Genomic DNA, 21,413 nt, shown 5'->3' on the forward strand with positions numbered 1-21,413 from the left:
CTTGTGCCCGACGATCCTTTTGGGGGCTTGCTCCCTGGGGTTTGCCAAGACTTCCCACCCACGGAGGACTGCTTTGAGTGCCACCTCCTCCAGGAAGTCCTCCCTGAACCCCAGGTGGACTATGGGCCTCCTCAGGGCTCCTACTGCCCCTGTGTATCCTGTTGACTTAGCCCAGTCCCCCGGGGTTCAAAGCGTCCGTTTCCCTGTCTGTCCAGCCCCCGGACTCTGCGCCTCCTTTCAGGAGCAGGAACCTGTCAGATTCAGCGCAGGTGGCCACCTGGTGAAGGCTCCACAAAGACAGGAGACCCAAGGTGTGGTAGACACAACAGGGCTCAGCAAAGCCGAGACCGGCAGTAACCAGCAGGGGTCGGCTCTGTACCAGGCACGGCTACAAAGGCTTCGCACCACATGGCTCAGTTCTCGTGGCACCCAGAGGGCACCTGTGTCAGCCCCTTTGCAGGAGAGGAGACCAGCCCGGGAAGGTGAGAGGCCAAGTGACATGTGTGTCCAGAGCGCGGAGCCCGGCCAGGAACCCAGGGCACCTGGCCCCGTGTCTGCTGCCTCCCTAAAGGAGTCCTCCTGTCCAGTTTCTCACTCTTTTGACCATGACCCGTAGTTTAACATCTTCATGATGGCCCTGGCCAGTGTGGCTCAGTTGGTTGAGCATCACTCAAAAGGTTGTAGGTTCGATTCCTGGTCAGGGCACATGCCCAGGTTGCAGGTTCGGTCCCTGGTCAGAGGCAACCGATAAATGTGTCTCTCTCACACTGATGTTTCTCTCTCTCCCTCTCTGTCTGTCTCTGTCTCTCTCTCTCTCCCTTCCTCCCTCTCTAAAATCAATTAAAATAAAATCTTCGTTACTTTATGACCCAGCCCAGAAACGAGTTATTCAAGAAGCAACCCTACGATGCATCTTGACAGTCTCTGTTCTATTCTAGTCCAGCCTAGTTCATGCCATTTAAAAAAAATCCCGGTCATTACCCACTAAACTGATTTCCCAGTTCCTCACTGGGAATAACTGGGGCTGGTCCGAACGCCTCTGCAGGATGGGAGGAGACAGGCGAGGGAAGGGGCTCCCGCCCAGCTCAGCGCCCAACTGAACCTCAGTGCCAAGGGGCTGGGGTTAGAGACCACAGGGACGGACGGACAGGCGCACCCCAGGGCCACCCTCGGGCTGCTTACCTGAGGTAGCACTGCCGCTCCTTGCCCGGCCAACCTCTGCAAGGAGCTGACCTGAGGACCCGTGACAGGCACTGCAGTGATGGATCCCAAAGCCTGGAAGACAGGAGGGCGCAGCTGAGACGGGACGCGGCCGAGACGCACACGGCCTGCAGCCGGGGAGAGGGCCCTCGCCCGTCCGTGCTCGCACCCCGACCGCGGACTCAGCCTCCAGAACTGTGAGCAATACATTTCTGTGGTTTACGAGCCCCCCGGTCTGTGGGATTTTGTTATAGCAGCTCAAACGGGCTAAGGCAGCCTCCACCTGCAAACCAGGAAGGGGACCCTCACCAGGAACTGAGTCAGCTGGTCCACCTTGACCTTGGACCTCCCGGCCTCCGGCATTGCGAGAAGTAAATGCCTGTCGTGTGAGGCCCCCGGTCTGTGGGGGTTTTTGTAGCAGTTCAAACAAGGTCATTTGCCGTAAGGCCCAGCCATCCCACTCCCAAACTATACCCAAGAGAAATGAAAGCACGTGTCCACCCAGAGACTTGTAAATGTCTCAAATATCCAGAAACAGCCCAAACATCCACCAACCGGTCCTGGTATATGAACACCTGGTATATCCGCCCAGTGGAAACAGGCCCACAGATGAGCCCCCAGTGGAAACAGGCCCACAGATGAGCCCCCAGTGGAAACAGGCCCACAGATGAGCCCCCAGTGGAAACAGGCCCACAGATGAACACCTGGAATATCCACCCAGTGGAAACAGGTCTGCAGATAAGCCCTTGGTAGGTGCCCCCAATGGAAACAGGCCCTGACATATCTGCCTGCAGCTCTTCAGGGGCATCTTACAGGGTGTGGGTGCCCCGGTGCCCGGGCAGCGGGAAGAGCACAGAAAACGGGGGACGATCTCCTGAGTCACAGCCCAAAACCTTTTGAGGGAAATTTGCTACAAATGAGGGGGCTGAGCAGTGGCCCTGCCTCCCCGCCGCCCCCTCGGCAGGGTGGGTTTCCTCCCAGAACGCCCGTCACCTCCCACCCACCGTCCGTTCTCCTGCCAGGGCCCCCGACCTCCATCTCTTACCTTCTCTCGGCTCTGAGGCTCCCCGTATAGACCTTTAATTAACAAGCTGAGAGGACACTTTATCTGGCGGGGGCCGACCTCTGCTCCGCGTCGGAATTTATCGACAGCAGCGGAAGCCATCACGGAGGTCGTTTCACGAGCACCGGCTAGTTTATAGCCTCACTTTTGTTAAGATAAACGAGCTCCTTATGACTGCATTTACAGCCCGAGGCGCTTTAATAGGGAAAAACGGGGCCATAAAAGTCAACGATAACTTCAGATTCCCCCTGCATGGGGGAGTCCCCGGGGCAGCCCGAGGGGCCTCAGACACTGAGGCAGGTGGGAGGCGCAGAGGGGACAGGTGCTGTGCTCAGTCCCCAAATGTCCCTGCAGATGTGCCCCCTGGCTTCATCCGAGGCGGCCCCCAGCCCCTCCCTGGCACCACCCGCCGCCCAGGTGCCCACAGGCCTCCTAGTGACGCGAGGTGAGTCCTGGGCTGAGACTCAGCCAGAGGAGGGGATCAGGACTCAGGGAGCTCGGGGGAGGCGGAGAAAGGGGTGCGGGCTGTGCAGGGGGAGGGGGCCGGGCCACAGGCTGACGCCGAAGCTCAGGCTCCATCCCTGAGCAGTGGTCCCTGAAGGATGGGGCTACTGCACGTGGAGATGACATTTCTAAAGGGCACGGCCATCCCTCTCCTCACTTGACCTCCGGGGCTGGCCCGGGAGCCCAACCCGCTGCAGAAGGAGGCAGGGACCTTGTCCTGAACGCCCTTATCCGGGACATTCCCTGTGACCTTGGTCTGGGAGGCTGGTGTCCAGCAGGGGACACCGGGGGCTGGTCGGGGCAGCTGGGGCCTGGACTGCTCCCTGTGGGGCCTGCACGCCGGGCGTGGCTTCAAGGACAGCGGGGAAGGGGGCACCGCACCCCCCCACCGACTGGGAGCGTTTGCTGAGCTGACCAGGGCGGGGCTCCTGCCGCCTGCACCCCAGGAGGGCCGCGCCCCCACCAGCTGGGTGAGGGAGGTGGGACAGCTGCCCAGGCCTCGGGGACCCACGTGGGACAGCCCGGGAGCCGCGGCCTTGCCTCCGCGCCCCGCTGGCGGCGCCCAGCAGCTTCTCCAGCCGCAGTTTCCTCGCATCGTAACGGAATCCCTGGGGTGCGGGGCGAAGGTGACACCTAAGCTTCCACCTCCGTCGATGCCAATAAATATTAATATAACGTACACATCACTTTCACTGGCAGGTGAAGCCAGCTTAGTATTCACAGACGACACCCGCCCCCGCCTTCCTCTCTGCCCGGAGTGACAGGCAGCTCCACGTGCTGCGGGCCGCTCCTGCCGGGGGGCTGTCCCGCCAGCTCGGGCCCCACTCCCGCCTCCCCTGACCCCACGCCCACTCCCACCGACCCCACGCCCACTCCCACCGACCCCACGCCCACTCCCACGGACCCCACTCCTGCCTCCCCCGACCCCACGCCCACTCCCACGGACCCCACTCCTGCCTCCCCCGACCCCACGCCCACTCCCACGGACCCCACGCCCACTCCCACCGACCCCACGCCCACTCACACGGACCCATGCCCACTCCCACTGACCCCACGCCCACTCCCACTGACCCCACGCCCACTCCCACGGACCCATGCCCACTCCCACTGACCCCACGCCCACTCCCACTGACCCCACGCCCACTCCCACGGACCCCACGCTCACTCCCACGGACCCCACACTCACTCCCACGGACCCCACGCCCACTCCCACGGACCCCACGCCCACTCCCACCGACCCCACGCCCACTCCCATGGACCCCACGCTCACTCCCACGGACCCCACGCCCACTCCCACGGACCCCACGCCCACTCCCACTGACCCCACGCCTGTCCATACAGGCCTGCCAGGGGTGTGTGGGATGCGTGTGACAACCCACGGACGCGCACACGTGTCTGCTGCCCCGGAAGCCCCTGCTCCTCCCAGCCCACGTCCGTGTCCCCAGCCGTGACCGGCACGTACCCAGAGCGACGCCGACCAGCCTGCCCTCAGCTTTCATCCTCGCTGGCCTGGGCCACGCCAAGCGTCCCTGGCCTCACCTCCTTTCCCTGCTCCCAGGGCCGGCGGGGAGGGCAGAGGCGCCGGCAGAGCTGCTCCCGCAGATACCTCAGGGACCGAGCGTGGTCACAGTCGAGGGAGGGACGGGCCCAGGAGAGCGACACAGCTGGCACGCGAGGGTGAGCAGCCCCCTGTGGCGCCCCTTCTGGGCATATCGGGGCCACCCACGCCCACGTGCGTAGGGACACAGACCCGCAACAGTGCCACAGGGGGGAAACAGCATCCCGAGTGTCCATCGGGGTTGTTCCCATGATGGAAAAGCCCCCAGACGCCAGAGGCAATGGGCCACCGCACACACGTGCCACACGAGCATGAAGACGTGTCCCCACGAAACCCACGGGTGCACACGCCACCCGGCACCACTCACGGAAAGTTAGCACCGCAGGCTGCGTGGCCGGGGGCGTAAACAGGCAAAACCGATTAACGGCTGCGCTGCCCTAGGGAGGCAGGAGGGACGGAGGGACCTGAGACCCTGTGCACGGTGACTGTGGGCCAGGGAGGAGCTCTCCGGGGCAGGCCGGGGACAGGGATGGTCCTCACCTCTCTCCACGTGACGGGTTGAGGGCGGCTGTCTCCCCGCAGGGGCAGAGTGTCCGACTAGCCCGTGGCGGTGCAGAGGCCCCGCTCAGGTCTCCCCTCCCAGGACTGTCTGTGCCTCATGCCCACGGGCACCCGCCCCTGCCAGCCCCGGCCCTAGGCGTTCTGCTTTCTCCTGGGGCCTGGGGACGGTCCCCAGTGCATGGCCGCCGTGAGGAGAGGGGTGCACACCCAGGGTGCGCTCAGGAGACTTTAAAACCAGAGCCCTCTCCCCAAACCGGCTTCTTCAAGCCCCCGAGGGAAGTCATCCTCTGAAGCTCGGGCAGGGGTGCTGCACATGCCCCTCCCGTCCAGAGCGAACCTCGGGGAAACGCTGCGAGGCCGCTGCAGCGATGCCGGGCACAGGCGGCTCCAGCCTGGCTGGGTCCCGGTGACCCTGACCGCGAGGGCGAGGCGAGGCGAGGCGGACTGCCCGGCCACTTAACCACACGGAGGTCTGCGCCGGGGAGGCCGTCCTTCATCAGAAAGCCCCAGAAGACACAAGTGGCTCCTCCAAGCTGACATTTACCACATCCTTTCAGCAGCCCAGTGTGGCCAAGTGGCTTAATTAACTTGAAAGGGTGTAATTTTCTGCTATTTAGTAGGAAACACACACTCTAAATGGCATCATGGACTAAGAATCGGGCTGTGACCTCGAGGGTGTGCAGAACCGGGCCACGCGTGTCTGGCGACCACAGGTGTGGGGTGGGGGTGGGCCGTGCTGGAAACTTCCGCACAGATGGTGGCCTCGGAAGCCACGCTGGTTCTGTGGCGGGGTGTCCGTGGGACCAGCTAAAGCCCCACATCACATTGACTCAACTGAGAAACGTCACGTCTGAAAGAATTGGGCTTGGGGGGCCGTCGGGGCACCCCTGATCCCCAAGGGGGAGACACCGCCTTGCTGCCTGCTCTGTCTGCAGGGCTCGTCCAAAGTCATGGGGACGACGTGGTCCTGGGTGGTAGCCCCTGGCTAGAAGGCCGGAGAGCAGGCTGCCCCCCACCATGGGAGGGACCCCTCAGGAGGCCACGCAGCTGAGGACACAGCCTCAAAGCCTTGCAGAGGGATGGGGGAGGTGGGGTGCCCCCAGAGGACCCAGGGGCTGGAGCTGGAGCCTCCCAGGCCACAGGGAAGACCCTGGGGTGCTTGCCTCCCTCTGGTCTGTCCCTGGAAGGACGGGCCGGTACAGGGCTTATCTCCAGGGCAGCCTCCTGGGGGCTGGGGCAACAGGGAAACATGGCATGGTTGGTGCCTGCCCTTCCCCACCCCCGGTCCCCACAGACCGCCTGTCCCCCTCACCTCGTGCTCCCCAATATCCGAGACCGGGGAGCCTTTGTGTCTGCTCCTTGGCAGGCGGCCCCGGAGCCACAGCCTGGGCTCTGGGATCCCCGAGGCCCCCCGCTAGGCAGGCGTCGTCTAATCTAAACCAACCACAGCGAGGACGGAACTCGAGGGATGGGAGTGTTTCTACCAGCCTCCCCCCCACTGACCTCTGGGCCTCAGTCAAATAAACAGACACTCAGGAAATCTAATTTCCACTCCCACTGGCCTCGCCTTGTCATCCGCCACCTCGGTGCCCCGGGATCTAATTTAGAGGAAGCACAGCTGCACGGCGCCCGGGAACCCGCCAACAGCCGTGACGCGCTCCTCACGTTGGAGAGGCCTCCTGGGGTGCGGGCAGGGGCCCCAGGGGGCGGCCTGTCCCCTCAGAGTCCTGGCCGCCCAAAGGGGGCCCCACGGTGCAAAACTGAGACACAATCCAGTCACAGGGAAGGGTGCAGGGCCGAGTGCACAGCTCCATGGACTGTGACAAATGTCTACGGCCAAGCCAGCACCACCCAGACCGCAAGGTAGAACATTCCAGCAAACCCGGGGCCCCTGGCTTGACCCCTGAGCCACAGCTGTTAGGAAAACAGGACAAAATCCCCACGACTTTCTTAACCTGTTGGCACCAATTAAACTCAGCAACTGTTGGTGGAGCAGCTACACTGCGCCAGGCCCTACGGGGCAGACAGGGTAAGGCAGGGATCCCGCCCCGTCTGCCCGGCCAGGTGTGAACCCGGAGATCCGACGCCGCTGGGCCATTGGGGGGGGCGGGGGGCCGGAAGGGGGAGGGGTGTCCGACGCGGTGGAGCACGGCCGTGTCCGCGTGATTTCCACAGCTCTGGGGGGTGACTTCAGGACCCACGTGAGGATGGGGAAAATGAGGGGAGGGGAAATGACCTGCCCCAGGCAGGGGGCAGGTGAGAGGTGTGGGAGGGGGCCCGAGGGTGGGCCCTGGCCCTCAGGCTTTGGTGGACGGACCTCCTACCACCCGACCCCACCCACCCTTCCTCCGGGCCCTGTCCGCGGGATGAGACCGGGTCACGGGGAGGAACGGAGCACACGCAGAGGAGCTCAGTGTCCCCTGCAGGGTCAGCTTGGCCGTCTCAGACTTACAGGGGGCTGGAGAGAACAGTCACATTGTGTCCCAGCCTCCACGGCGCCCGGCGCAAAGGAGGCACTTGATAAACACACCACCTCCTCTGGGGTGAGTCCCTGCACCGGCCTGTCCCCAGCAGGGCAGAGGGGACCATGACACTTGGTGGCAGCACTTTGGGGACCAGGATGTGAGGGCTGTGGGGGAACCACACCGAGCTCAGGAGGGGAAGGGCCAGGGCTGGGCAACCCCCCACCCCAGTGCCGAATGAGCCAGGCAATTTCATTCCCAGGTATGGACATGAGAAATGAACACTTGTCCTCAGAGTGACCTGGGCGCCAACGTCCACAGCAGCTCCATCGTGATGGGCAGAGGGTGGAAACCATCCCGTGTCCGTCCACTGAGGCGCGTCCACGCCACGGCACTGCCCGCGGGCACAGGTGAGCGGGGGCACACCAGCGGCGCGGAGGAAGCCCGGGAGCACGATGCGGCTGAACAGGGAGGCAGAGGCCACCCGCTGAGGCCCCGGACCCGGCACAGCGCCCGAGGCGAGGGAGCTCAGCGCAGGGCCCCGGCGGGCGCTCGGAGCTTTCGGGGTGATGGGACGGTCCTCCGTCTGGACGGGGCGTAAGCTACTTGGGTCTATAATACAACTGTCAAAGCTCATCAACCAGCACAAAGATCCGTGAATGTCAATGTATGTAAATTATATATAAAGAAAAAAAGCACGTATTAAGAAGGCAAGCCCTGGCTGGTTTGGCTCAGTGGTTAGAGCGTCGGCCCGTAGACTGAAGGGTCCCGGGTTCGATTCTGGCCAAGGGCACGTACCTCATGCAGGCTCGATCCCCGGCCCCGGTCAGGGTGTGCGCGAGGCAACTGATCGATCGATGTGTCTCTCTCACATCGACGTTTCTCTCTCTCTCTGAAAAGCAATGGAAAAAAATATCCTGGGGTGCGGATTAACAAATTAAAAGAAAGGAGGCAAGAGCCGTAGCTCCAACCATCCTGGGGAGAAGGGGAAGCGGGCTCGGGAGGGGCGGCTGCTCTGTGTAGACCCAGGCCCACCGGGGACGCCACACGGGTTCCCCATCCCCAACCGTCGGCAGCCACACGGCTGTCCCGCTGCTCAGGGCTGGAGTCGGTATCCCCAGGATGTCAATCAGGCCTGAAAAGCAAGGTGCCGTCCGCAGGAGGGGATGGGGGACCCGGAACAGGGTCAGGATTTCTGGGTGGCGCCGAGTGAAGCAATGGGGCCAATCCGGCCGGTTTACACACATGAAACGCATACGGGCCTCACTGATTACCCACAGGGCTTCCCCGCCCCCAGGCCCGATGACGCAGCAGGGCTGCCCCGAGCAGGTGGGCACTGCAGGGGGCAAAGTGCCCCCCCCCACGCCCCGGGCCTAGAGAGAGGCTGAGATCCAGGCTCCCCTGGGAAGAGAGGCGAGGTCCTCAGCGGCACCTGGGGGAGGGGCTGAGAAGGGGTGACAAAGAGGGCTGTCACCAAATTTACGGGGCGCGGGCCTGACCCGGGGCGTCAGGACTTCCCACCCTGCCGAGTGCATCTTTTCCCCATCGCTCACTCCTAACGGGATGACAGCCGGGACTTGAGAGTAAGTCATCTGCAGCCCCGTTACAGCCCAGCAATGGCTCCAAATTAAATCTAACAGTCAATGAAATCGTCATTATTTAATTTACTCATTGCAGGTGGCAATTCAGCCCTCGCGACGCCACTGCTTAACGGCAGAGATACTGGGGCTTCTCTGGGGGGGAGACCCAGGGGACCTCCTGGAGATGCTTGGAGAGGACAGCGGCCCAAGGCAGGCTGGACCCCAGGGCTGCCGCTGGCCCGCCTGGGGCGGTGGTGCCCACTTTCAGAACCTACTTGCCCGTCTCTGGAAATGGGCAGGAGGAAGCGAGAGCTGGGTGGTCCTGCCAAGCGGTGGGTCTTCCCTCCTGATCCTCTCGCCTCCCTCCCCCGGCCTCCCCGGAGCTGGGACTGGAGGGAGGGCTCTGCTGAGCGGCACTGCGGTGCTTTCGATCAATCAAGAGTGTCATCCACACCCTCTTTCCACCAGTGGGAGCTGGACCAAGTGGCCGCTGTGCCCTACCCCCCCGCTGGGGGTCCCATAGTCACGGCTGAGCTCGGCCCCCCTCCCCTCTGAGCTCACCGCCTCCCTGGCCTGCCCCCAACCCGAGAGCCCAGCACCAAGGGTGCTTCCGCTGGCCCACAGCCACTGCCTGGCCCGGCCCCTGACCATCCGCAAAGGGACCAGTGTCCAACTGCCACGTAGAAAACGTGGCCAGGCAGCCCCTGTCGAGCCCTCTCGGGAGTCAGGAACCAGACTGTCCCGTGTGAGTCTTCACTGTCTCTGAAAAGCTGTCTCTCCCCCTTATGGGAGCGCGAAGGCCAGTTCACACGGCCCTGTGATTACGAGAAGGCTCCTGTTTCTGGTCTCGATCTGCCCATCTCCCCGTTTCACCTGAACTCTGGCCGTCAGGTGGAAACCCTCCAATGCCCTTAATTTCCCCTATCCACGTGCTCCCTCCCACGTGTCACTTTCCTTTCTGAGAGATCTCCGAGCCCTCCCTCTATTGAGTTCCACCATCTGTGTTCAATTTCCAGGGCCCCTACTTTTTAGCGATGAGAGTAACATCCCAGTCGGTACACGGGTCCGGTGGGCGGCCCTCCCCAGGGCGGCCGGCCCCGTCCACTCCACTGGAGGCCTGACCAGAACTTAAACGTCCAAGGAAGGGGGGCCTCCCCCTGCCTGGCAGCCTGAGCTGGGCATCCGTCTCGTCCGGCCTCCGGACTCGGTGAAACACGGGCCCTTGCAGCCCTGGCGCCTGCCGGCCTCCGGCGGCGCTGACATCTGCTCTCCCGCGCCTCCAGCTTGCTGGCCGCCGGGCTGGGGACCTCCCAGCCCCGTCGCTGCAGGAGTCGGGTTCTCAGGTAACTCTTGTATGTACCAGCGTGTGCATGTGTGTGCATGTGTCCCTGTGTGTGTGCAAATCTGCTTCCTGTCGGGTTTGTCTCTCTGGAGAACCCTAACACAAGCTGGGTAACATGTGGCCCGGGGTCTTGTGCGCAGGGGACACTGGACATCGGACGGACACACGAATAGATGGAGCCCTCCTCTCAGTTCCTCCCGGAACAGCCCTGGGGGCGGAGGCTGGGAGACAGAGACATGCCCTACTCCTGATGTGGCCAGAGGACGCAGGCATCCCCAGATCACTCCCTAGCACCGGGCACAACCTGCACACGGCAGGGATTTTCCTTCCAAGCACGGAGATGACCACGATGGTAACACGAATAGAGGTCCCTTGGAGCTGTGCAGCGTCCGTGGTTTACAGTGTTGGCTCATCCATTCTCACCTGGTCCTCCTGGCAGCCCCGGAAGCAGAAATGATCACGTCCACCTTGCAGGTGAGAAAACTGGGTGCTCTGGGGTGCAGGGGCTCACCCCAGGTCTCAGGGACAGGTGGCCTAGAGTGTCGCCCACTTTCGGGTTAGTGCCGTGACAAGATGCCAGGACGGCCTTCGCGGTCCACACCGGGCGCCAGGGCCCCCGCGCCCAGCACACTCCCCTGTGCGCACCGAGGGCACAGAATCCAAGGCGACCACGTCTCCACGCGCGCAAGGAAACGGGATTCCTGGCCCAGCCCTGTCCGCACGGTGGGAGCTGGAAACTTTTACTGGTCACTGAGTCCGCTGAAGTGGGAGTGTCCCCTGCGGCGGGGGGGGGGGGGGGTGCCATCCACACGCCTCCTGCTTGGGCCACACACAAAAAGCAAAATCGCTAGCTAGCTCCTGAATACTCTTTAAAACTTAATTTTAGAATAGTTTCAGGTTTAGGAGAAGCTGCAAAGCCAGGACAGAGTCCCCACGTGGCCTGCGCCCAGCTCCCCGCTGTGACCATCCCATCCACCCACCCTGGTCTCAGCCTGGCAGCAACAGGGATACGCTCCTGTCGACCGGAGCCCACTTTGTCCTCGGTCCCTGCGGCCGGACCTCACGTCCTTCTGCTGGCCCAGGACCCCTCCCAGGGCTCTCACGACCTTTAGTGCTCGTGTCCCAGCTCCTCTGAACTGCGAATTCCTCAGGGTTCCCATGAGGACTGGGCAGGAATCCTGCAGACTGTCCTTCAGCTAGGATTTGCCTGATGTTCACCCGTGATGGGGGGTCATGGGTTTGGGGAGGACCACAGGGGGAAACGCCTTCTCATCTCGCCACAGCGGGACCGACCCAGGCTGAGGTGCCAGCCAGACTCCTCCACCATGAAGTTCCTCTTGCCCGTCCACACAGGCACCCCGTCCACACTGTCTCTTTGACAGGAAGTCACCGATGTGCAACTCACACGTCTAAGGGCTGGGGTCACGCCTCCCTCCTGGCGGGCAGAGGACCTATGTCATTTATTTGGAATTCTTCTTTGTGGGAGACTTGTCTCCTCTCCCTTATTTATTTAATCGTGTATTTATGTCTGTGTAGACTAATTGACATTTGCTTTATACTTGGGTCAGAACCAGTAGTACATGTTGTTCAGACTGTCCCCGAGGTGGCCACAGGGAGCTCTGAGTTGGCTCCTGTGTCCTTTCGACATCGCCCCGTGGCTGTGATGTCCGTTAGTTTGTTTCTGGCACCACAAGATGCTCAGGGCCTGGATACCATAACCCGTCTCCCCCCTGGGCAGAGAGCCCCCTAAGGGCGTGTCCCACCTCATACACCTGCTACCCCCCTGGCCCAGTGCTGCCAGGCGGCAGCAAGTGCCCTAAGTCCTGCCACGTGGACACAGGCTCAGAGTTGCTGGCACTGGAGTCCCAGGTTCACGGGCTGGGGAGAGCAGGAGGTCACGTGGCTCCCCGTGGGCCGCCCACGCCGTGGGCACTGACCGCTGTCAATGAGCAAAGACGCCACGTGTGTTGATTCATGCGCATCCCTAATGGATGCCACGGCTGGGTCTTGGGGGAGCCCTCACAGCAGAAAACAGTCCTGAGAGAGAAAGGCCGGGCTTTGAAATGCAAATGTTTCCCCGTCTTCATCAGCTTCTGCAGCCGGGATGCGACGGGTTTTTCCAGACCTAGGGCTTTGATGTTGCTCAAGAAACTGTGAAAGGTGATTTTGGGGAACTTGTCATTTTTTTTTTTTTTACTCTGGAAAAATGCATCCTGAGTCTCAGGTTTGGGCATTTTGGGCCTATTGTGCATTTTCATCATTTTGTTGAAGAAACAAAAAACCCAAAGGAGCCTGGAACGTAGTCCTGGCCGGGACGACTTCCCAAGTGGACAGAGGACGTGGCCGTGGCTCTTGTGGCCCACACACGGTGGAGCCCAAACGCCACCATGGTGGGTGGCTCAGGGTGCGCCCGGGGCAGACCCTCCCTCAGTCAGCAAACACCGGAGCACTTCAGGGCGCGGGCTCGGGGGCTGACCTTTTCCCGGGGCCTCCCCACAGCAGCGGGCACCAGAGCTACGTGCGTGCCCCTCGGATGGGGGCTCCTCACGCAGGCAACTCGGCCCGGCACAGGCCCCGGGAGGGCAGGGAGGAGGCCACCCGGGGAGCCAGACACGTGGCCGCAGAGAATCACGGCTCCAAGAGCAGCAGCCGCTGGAACCGGCACTGGCAGGAACGCGCAGCGGTGCTTTCAGCGCGTCGCTCGAGACTGAGCGTGGACTAGCTTGAGTTAGACGCCCCGGGGCGCCCCAGGAGCCCATCAGGTTCTCACGGGGGGGCTGGAGGAGAAGCCTCTCGTGCGTGACCCAGGGAAGGGGGCAAGTACCAATGTGAAATACAACATGTCAGGCACCTGTCCGGGGCGGGGGCACCGCGGGAGGGGGCTGCATGGCTCCTGCTCCCCGAGCTGTGCAACCAGCTGAGGAAGGCCTAGCCTCGGGCTGCAAAATCAGGAGAGGCTTCTCAGAGGAGGAGGTGCCAGGTCAGTTCTGAAAGGATTAGCAGGAATAAGCCAGGAGGAGGCAAGAAAGGCAAAGATAGCATTAAACGCAGAAACAAAACCCCATGCATGTTTTGGGCAGTGATGAGCCATCCAAGTCTGGAGGACGGGGGCTGGGGCTTGTGTCCCTGGACCCTGGGGGAGGCTGACCCCTCCTCCTTGCTCAGAAGCACTAAAGCAGCGGGCTGGGGTCGCGGGAGGTGCGTGGACAGACAGGCGTAAAACATCAGTTCCGTTCTTGGCCCTGAAGTGTTGGTGTGCGATGCTGTGAGCACACGCGCGTGTAAGGACACGGGTCTGCACCCACGAGCCCTGATGTGACCCACGCTTGCAGTTTTTTAAATGTTTTTATTGATTTTTAGAGAGAGAGGAAGGGAGGGGGAGAGGGAGAGAGAGACATCAATGATTAGAAACATCGATCGGCTGCCTCCTGCTCGCCCCCAGCTGGGGATCGAGGAGCCTGCAGCTCAGGCCTGTGCCCTGACCGGGAATCGAACCGTGACCTCCTGGTTCACGGGTTGACGCTCAACCACTGAGCCACGCCGGCTGGGCCCACGCTTACATTTTCACGTACACAACCCACCCAGTCACATGATCTACCGCTACACAGCACCAAGTCCTGCATCTGCACAACTTACACCGAGCGGGTCACCCCCGGGCCCTGTCACCAGCGCTCACAGAGGTGACCGCACGTTGAACGGTGCACGTCCGAACGAGCCAGACGCAGAGGAGAAAGAGAGGCGGCCCTTCAATCAGCGGGCACCCTCCCGCCCACGCTGGTTTCCAGTTCAAACCGGAGCTGCCGAGTGACTGTGACTTAGGTTTAATAGGACCGGAGCGGGAGACAGAGACATAGGTGGCAGCCAATTCGTTTTAATTAACGGTATAGCCTTCTCCGCGTTACTGAAAGTTTTGATCGTATAATACTGCTCAGTGCCCAGGCGTTGAACAAATCAGAAAGAAATATGATTCAACCAATGGGTGTCACTGTGACTAGAAGCAGATGCCCCAGGATTTAAAGCTGGTCTCAGCCTGGTGGCCCTCCTGACCGATGACCCCCACCTTCCACCGCCTCCAGGGCGCCCCCGGCCTCATGCTCAGCTGAGGGCCTTGCTTATTTCACTGAGGAAAGAGAGAGAACTTCCAAGAAGCCATTGCCATCATTTCTCCACACACACCCCCAAAGTACATCAAGACACCTCTCTCTCCAGGGACTGAGGGCCAAGCGTCCAAGTCCCTGGCGGGCTCCTGCCTGACCTGGCTCCTCCTCTGGTCACCTCGGGGTGCGTGCAGGTGGTGGAGAGGCAGGTGCCTCGCTGAGCCACGGTGGGGCGTCTGTCCCGCGGGTGACCCACCCCATGCCAGCCACCTGACCACGCAGCTCCAACAAGCAGGACTGATCGGGTGCCTCCTGCCCTGCTCACCCTGCCCCCTTGACCACCCTTTCAGAGAACTGGACACTTGACAGAGACACCAGTGCCAGACCCACTGGTGTAAAGGAGCCCACAACAGCACAGAGGGTAATCTGACCGGACGGCCACTCCCGGAGCACCAAGCGCACCCTGGGCACCATCCAGCAGCTCCCCACCTCGTCCCCCCCTCCGAGGAACACTTCCAAGAAGGGACAGCGGCTCCAGGACCGCAGGAGACTTGCCCAGAGCCGCACAGCTAAGACATGCAAGAGGCAGGATTCCAGCCCCGGCCCCCGGGCTCCGGGGCCGCCCTCCGCCAAGCTGCCCGCTGGCGAGGCAGAGTGCCCGCAGGGCGAGGCCGAGGGGCGCTGCTGCGGTGCTGAGCCGAGGGCCGGCCGGCCTCCCGCCGCGCCCAGGAGGAGGCGCTCATCTGCTTTCCTTCATTTCCAGCACCTATCTCGGCGCAAACAGAACGCTGCTTTAGAAAACAAGTAAAGCAAGCTTAGGACTCACGCCTCCCAATTTCCATGGCTCGGGCGCTTTGGGCCGGTCCATTCTGGTTTGGAAAATTACACAATGTTTTTCTTCTGGGCGGCCAGAGGTGCCATGTGCCTGGAGGTCGTATGGCTGAGGACAGCCCTGACCCCTGACCCCTGTCCCCCTAACCTATGGCTGAGGACAGCCCTGACCCCTGACCCCTGACCCCTGTCCCCCTGCCCTGAAGCCTAGAATCTCACTGTGGGTTTGAGGCGGGACACGGGTCCTGTTTAAAATCGCTCGCGGGTCCTAAGCACGGACGCCCCTAGGAATGACCACACGTGTAACATTTAAAGAATCGCAAGTCATCTGTGCACACGGCACCCGGCTTAACAGGAAATCTGCATGGACTTGAAGCACCTGAGCGCTCCCCTCCCCTGCAGGTAACTGCAACTCTGTACACCACCCGTGACTTTTCTGTGCAGTTTACCAAGCATGTTTATCAGAAACACCTTGTTTTGTTTTGCGTGTATTTCAGCTTCACATACATGCAAGGCTACCAGAGTCTTCTGCAGCTTCCTCTTTGGACTCAGCCGCAGGTTGCTCAGGGTCATTGCGGCCCGTCCACGGCGCGGCCCTGCTTCCCACTCCCCGCGGTGGTGCCTCGGCCCTCGCCGCGTCCACCTGTTTGGTTTGGCTGCTGGGAATGCGCAGGCCTCCTGGCCCCCCTGTGTGGGAGCTTTTCTAGGGGAGATACCCACCTGGAAGTCGGGTTTCTTGTCACAGCTCCATCAGATGACCCCAGGTGGTCTCTGAGTACTCCAGCTCCCAGCCCACGGGCGCCTGGTAAGAGGCCCGGCCGGTCCTGTGCTCACCAGCCCTGGGCGCCGTCGGCGTATCCACGGGCGCTGATGGGCCACAGGTCGGGCTGGGCACCTTCTCACATGCTGACCAACTATTCTTCCCCTCTTCTAGGAAGACCTGCCCGACACCTACCCCACACCCACCAGCACCTCGTAGTGCTACCAGGCACCCCCCACGGGCCAGCAAATGTAGCCGAGGGCGTCCGGCTGAGCCTGGGACAGAGCGCCGGCCGGGAGGCGCTGAGCTGTGATGACGACCTGTAGAGAGAGGAGTAGGGACAAAGGACTCCACGGCTGCTGTCACCAACAGTGCCACCTCAGGGCAGCCTGGAAGGCCCGGCTCCCCAAGGCTAGCCCACTGCCCCCCAAACACCATGAGGTCTCTGCACAGCACCGGAGGGGTCGGGCGATTGTCTGCGAGGCGACTAATTAGCTGTTTCTCAGACTCGCCGACAACTGGGCCGGGCCCCCAGGGAGCCGTGTCCCCTCACGGGGGCAACTGCCCTCCCAGGCCGACCGGCCCCAGGAAGCACATCTGTTACCCGCACAGCCACCCCGCACAGCTAATTACCGCTAATTGTAATATCGTTTCTGTCTTGCTAATACATTTAGACTTGCTAATCAAATCAAACCCTCCGCCTGGCCGCGGCTTCCCAATAAACATTTCTGCAAAGCGTGAGATAAATAAATGACTCCCAGCTTTGCTCTCTCTTCTCTGGAGCTGCAGAGACATGGGGGGGGGGGGCATTTATTGTCTCTGGGACCAAAGGCAGAGAAGGAATCTGATGAGGAGCTGGCCGGTGCTGTCCAAAGTTCCCAAAGAGCGGGGGAAACAGAAATACCTGGGGACTGGGCCAGAGGGAGGGAGGGAGGGACGGAAGGAACTGTCACCATTGAACCTGTGCCATCTCTTAACCACTTTTCCTGGGTCGTGCCCACCCTCTCCGGGATGCGGTCTCCAGAAGACCCTGGCTGGACTGGGGGCTCCTTCTCAGCAACCTCGGACCCCTGAGCTCCCCCCTTCCACTCGGCAGGTTGGGGTGCTCTTATCTGTTCCCAGACGGGGCTGTGAGCTTGCTAAGGGCCGGGACCCCTTGTAGCTGGTCTGTTTCCCCAGCACGTCACCCGGGACCCAGCATGTGGCAGGTGCTCAGGAGCCCAGGCTGATGAACACGTGAGCACACAGCCTGGCTCGCAAAGCAGGAAACGGGGTGCTAAGAGACGCTAAGTGAGTGCCCCGCACTTGTGATCGGTAAGGAGGAGCCCGAGGCCCCAGTCCCTCCCTGGAAGGCCTGGCCCTGCCCCTGTGCCCCTCGGGAGGCGGGCAGGGAGAGGTGGCCCTAGACAGCGGCCACACGGACCAACGGGGAGCGAGACGCGCTCGGCGCTCGGGCTCCGCTCAAGGACACGCTGGAGTGTTTCTGAGAATTCTGGAGTGGAGACGGGGGAGGCTGCCCCTGAATGCGGCCTAATAGAAATGCCCCGGTTACTATAGCAATGCTGCTGAGGAATTTCCTCACCTCGCAGTTACCCCCTGCGGGGAAAGGGGCTCCCGTCGCCCCAGGGGCAGGGGACCCCAGAGCTCCCAGCCACAGCCCTCCAAGGGCTCCAATGCCAACCCCCCATCACCCCATCAGCCTTGACAGGACCGGAGGGTGCTAGGGGGAGACCCAGGTTCTCACCTGGTTCTGCCAGACCTGGCCCAGACCCAGTCGTTGCCCTCTTCTCAGAGTTTCTGTGCGGACGAGAGGAGCTCCGCCTGGGTCCCGGCCACCTCCGTTCTGTTCTCTCGTGGCAGGAGCGAGCGAGCGAGTGAATACAACTGCAACGGCGCTGTGCAGGCTGAGCCTGCCCAAGGTAGGTTTGCAGCAGGGAGAGTGCAGGGGGAGAGGGGTCAGCAGAAACACAGCATCGATGGGCTCTGAGCAGGAGCGTCCTCACGGTCACCTCGAGAGGTGCTCTCAGGCTGGACCCATTTCACAGATGGGGAGCCTGAGGCTCGGAAGGTCATTCAGTCCCTGTGAGAGGAGGCCGGGCTGCCAGCCCCGTCTGGGCAACTCCAGACCTGGGTTCTGCCCCCTCCTGCCCGGCACCTGGCAGCTCAGCCGGTCTCCAGTGACCCCCCTGTCCCCCGCCTGGCGTCTCACAGCCACTGCTTCTACTCGGGCGGGACCCACACGTCCATCACTAAGAGGTGAGAGGCACATCCCGCACCACACGAGGCCATCTGTTTTAATTAATTTCAGACTGTGTGTGTTTCGGGTAATTGCATGTAACCAGGTTTACACAGGGCATTTAAAATTAATTCTGATTTTTTTTTTTTTTTAACCCTCACCCGAGGATATTTTTTCCATCGCTTTTCACAGAGAGCGGAAGGGGGAGAGAGAGAGAGAAACATCGACGTGAGAGAAACACAGCAACTGGTTGCCTCCCCCACGTGCCCCAAGCGGGGCCAGGGATCGAGCCTGCAGCCGAGGTGGGCGCTCTGGACTGGAATCGAACCCGAGACCCTTCAGTCTGTGGGCCGACGCTCTATCTACTGAGCCAAACCGGCCGGGGCTAATTGTGATTTTTACCTAGAAATCAATGCTTACTTTTTAAGGAGCTCATTTGGGGCCAGTACCTATTACAAGAGCAGCAGGTTCGGGGTCAGGCCCCTGGGGGCCCGGGGAGACGCGGGCCGGGGAAGACGCCCAGACTGTGCCGGTAAGACCAGGGCCAGCAGTCACGAAACAGAGCTCCAGGGGACAAAACGAAATCCGATCAGGACGGAGCCAGGGCAAAACGGGGGAATCCATTTCACAGCCTAACATGGGCAAAGGGGGCTGGGCTCCTGCCGCCCCTCAGCCGTGGCCGGGGGGCGGGGGGGGCCAACTCAGGTGGAGGCTGTGAGGACAGACCCCATGTGGGCGCTGAAGGGGCCACCCCCCAGCATCGCCCGGCCACAGAGGGGCCTAGACATGGGACCCGGGACCCGGGACCCCGGCTTATCCCCAAACGCCACACCAAAGGGCAGGTAAGGAGGCTTGCGCGATTTCCTTCGTGCCTCCTGTGTTTGTCTGCTTTTAATTTTTTTTTTAAGAAATAAGTTTTAAAACGTAACCTAAGAAAAATCAATGCGGATGAACAGAAATGTCTACCAATCACATAAATTAAGCGAAAACTGTCTAACATCACCGACTGTTTCATACTGTTACCCTCTTTTTACCTTCCCATAAAGGTGCCGCGTGATTACACTGAGTTATGAGGATGAGACCGCTTATTCCGGCGCAGGCCTTCATGGCTTAGGGAGATCATTACTCCCATTCGACAGGCGGGGATACTGAGGTTCAGGGGTTTCCATGCCTTACGCAGGTGCGCACGGTGAATCATCTCAGGACCTGGAGCCGAGCCCCTCTCCCATGCCCCGGCCTCTCCAATCTTTCCCTGAGGTGAGCCAGGACCTACCACCATCTTCACAAGAAGCACCACCATCGCATTAGGACTCATGATGACACCCCACCCCCACCCCATCACTAACATCACCATCAGCATCACATCACAGTGATCACCGCCATCACATTAACAACCATGACGACCACACTGCCACCACCGTCACTAACATCACCATCACCATCACCGACATCATCACCGCCACAATCATCACCACCACCGTCGCAATCACCATCACCATCACATCACAGTGATCACCGCCATCACATTAACAACCATGACGACCACACTGCCACCACCATCACCGACATCACCATCACCGTCACCGACATCATCACCGACATCATCACAATCAGCATCATCGCCCCACAATCATCACCGACATCATCACCGACATCATCACAATCAGCATCATCGCCCCACAATCACCACCGCCACCGTCACGATCACCATCGCCAACGCCATCACCATCACGGAAGGGAAAGGCTCTGCTGAAGGCGGAGGCAGCGCTCTGTCCACACCGTTCCCCTGGGCCAGGCGGCCGGGGCCAGGCTCGTCCGCACCTGGAGGCCTGGCCCTCACACTCCGGGGCTCCACGATCTTGTGGGGAGCATGTCTTGGGACCCGAGGGGGAGCTTCTAGTTCCACGGGGCAGGGTGGCACCGGCGCCTGCTGGCAGGCGGAGCTCCCAGGAGGGTCGGGGGCAGACCCCGGGGAGGCTCCAGCCTGAAAACACTGCAGCTGAGGGTGAGGGGCCCCCTGGGCGTTAAAAACTAGTTCAGCGTGATGAGTGGCAATTACGTCAATGAAAGTACTCGGCGTATATGCTAGTTACACGTAAATCTTGCTCCGTAATTCATCAGTTAAAATGTGTAGGGTGGTGGGATTGTTTATTTTGGCTCTTTTTCTCTTAAAGTTTTAATTTCCTGCTCCTGCCATTTCCTTCCAGATCCTCGGCGTCGCCCGCTGGCAGCCTCTGGGACTGCGGCGCGGCCAGAGAGGGGCGGACGGCGTCCCCGGAGCAGACCCGGGATGTCTGACAGACCTACTAAGGGAGAGCAGGTGTCATAAAAATAACGCACAAGATACGCTGCCTGGGAAAGGCCGCTGGGCTCGGTCTTTAAAAGGAGCCCATGCGGTTCATGCTTCGCCTCAGTCCTGTCCTGAAGGACACAGTGTAACAGCAAAACATCCCCGCCCCACTTACGGTTTCTGAGTACATCCCGCCCCCTGCTCACTAATCAAAATGTAACTCTGGCCCGTTTATGTGTCAGACTCAGCGCCCCTCCCGCCTGCTGCACCCAGGAGTCCGATCGCCACAAAGTAGCAGAGCCGGGGCCAGCCCAGCACCTGAGCCTGTCTGTGCCCACCGCGGGGGGGGGGGGGGGGGGGGGGGGGGGGGGTGTCACACCCCCTCACCCGGGGCCCACGGGGGGATCACACCCCCTCACCCGGGGCCCACGGGGGGATCACACCCCCTCACCCGGGGCCCACGGGGGGATCACACCCCCTCACCCGGGGCCCACGGGGAGATCACACCCCCTCACCCAGAGCCCAGAGCCCACGGGGGGATCACACCCCCTCACCCGGAGCCCACGGGGGGATCACACCCCCTCACCCCGACGCGCTATGATGCTGGGAAAGGTAACCTGGAAATCACACCTACAGCAAAATCACCCCGAACAAAAGACGGGCAGGAGTCCTCCCGAGTCTCCAAAAGAATCACCACCAACTATAAACTAGTGTCTGCTTCCTGCGGCGTCTGTCACCCGCGAGAGCCCAACAGGGGAGGTTCAGGGACTATGGGTGCCAGGAAAAGACGTGAATGGGAGAGTCTGCAGGCGGCCCCACTGCAGGCCTCCGCCCGCGGTGGGAAAGACTGGCCTGAAGTTAGCGGTGGCGCCCGTCCGGGACGCGTCCCCAGAGCTCAGGGACTCGGCCTGCAGAACCAGCTGAAGAGC

The 21,413-nt window shown here is 61.5% G+C and overlaps 1 protein-coding gene across 1 annotated transcript in view; it reads right to left on the reverse strand.

The window, feature by feature from the left end:
- PHF21B (PHD finger protein 21B) overlaps nucleotides 1–21,413 on the reverse strand; it is a 50,061-nt gene that overhangs the window by 15,308 nt on the left and 13,340 nt on the right. Inside the window, exon 3 of the mRNA XM_087814022.1 lies at nucleotides 1,183–1,275. Within this exon, the coding sequence (XP_087670148.1) occupies nucleotides 1,183–1,275 (93 nt within the window). The remainder of the gene's footprint in view (nucleotides 1–1,182; nucleotides 1,276–21,413) is intronic.

This window comes from Miniopterus natalensis, chromosome 2, assembly GCF_054644295.1.
Source record: "Miniopterus natalensis isolate mMinNat1 chromosome 2, mMinNat1.hap1, whole genome shotgun sequence".
In the NCBI taxonomy this organism is placed as follows: domain Eukaryota; kingdom Metazoa; phylum Chordata; class Mammalia; order Chiroptera; family Miniopteridae; genus Miniopterus; species Miniopterus natalensis.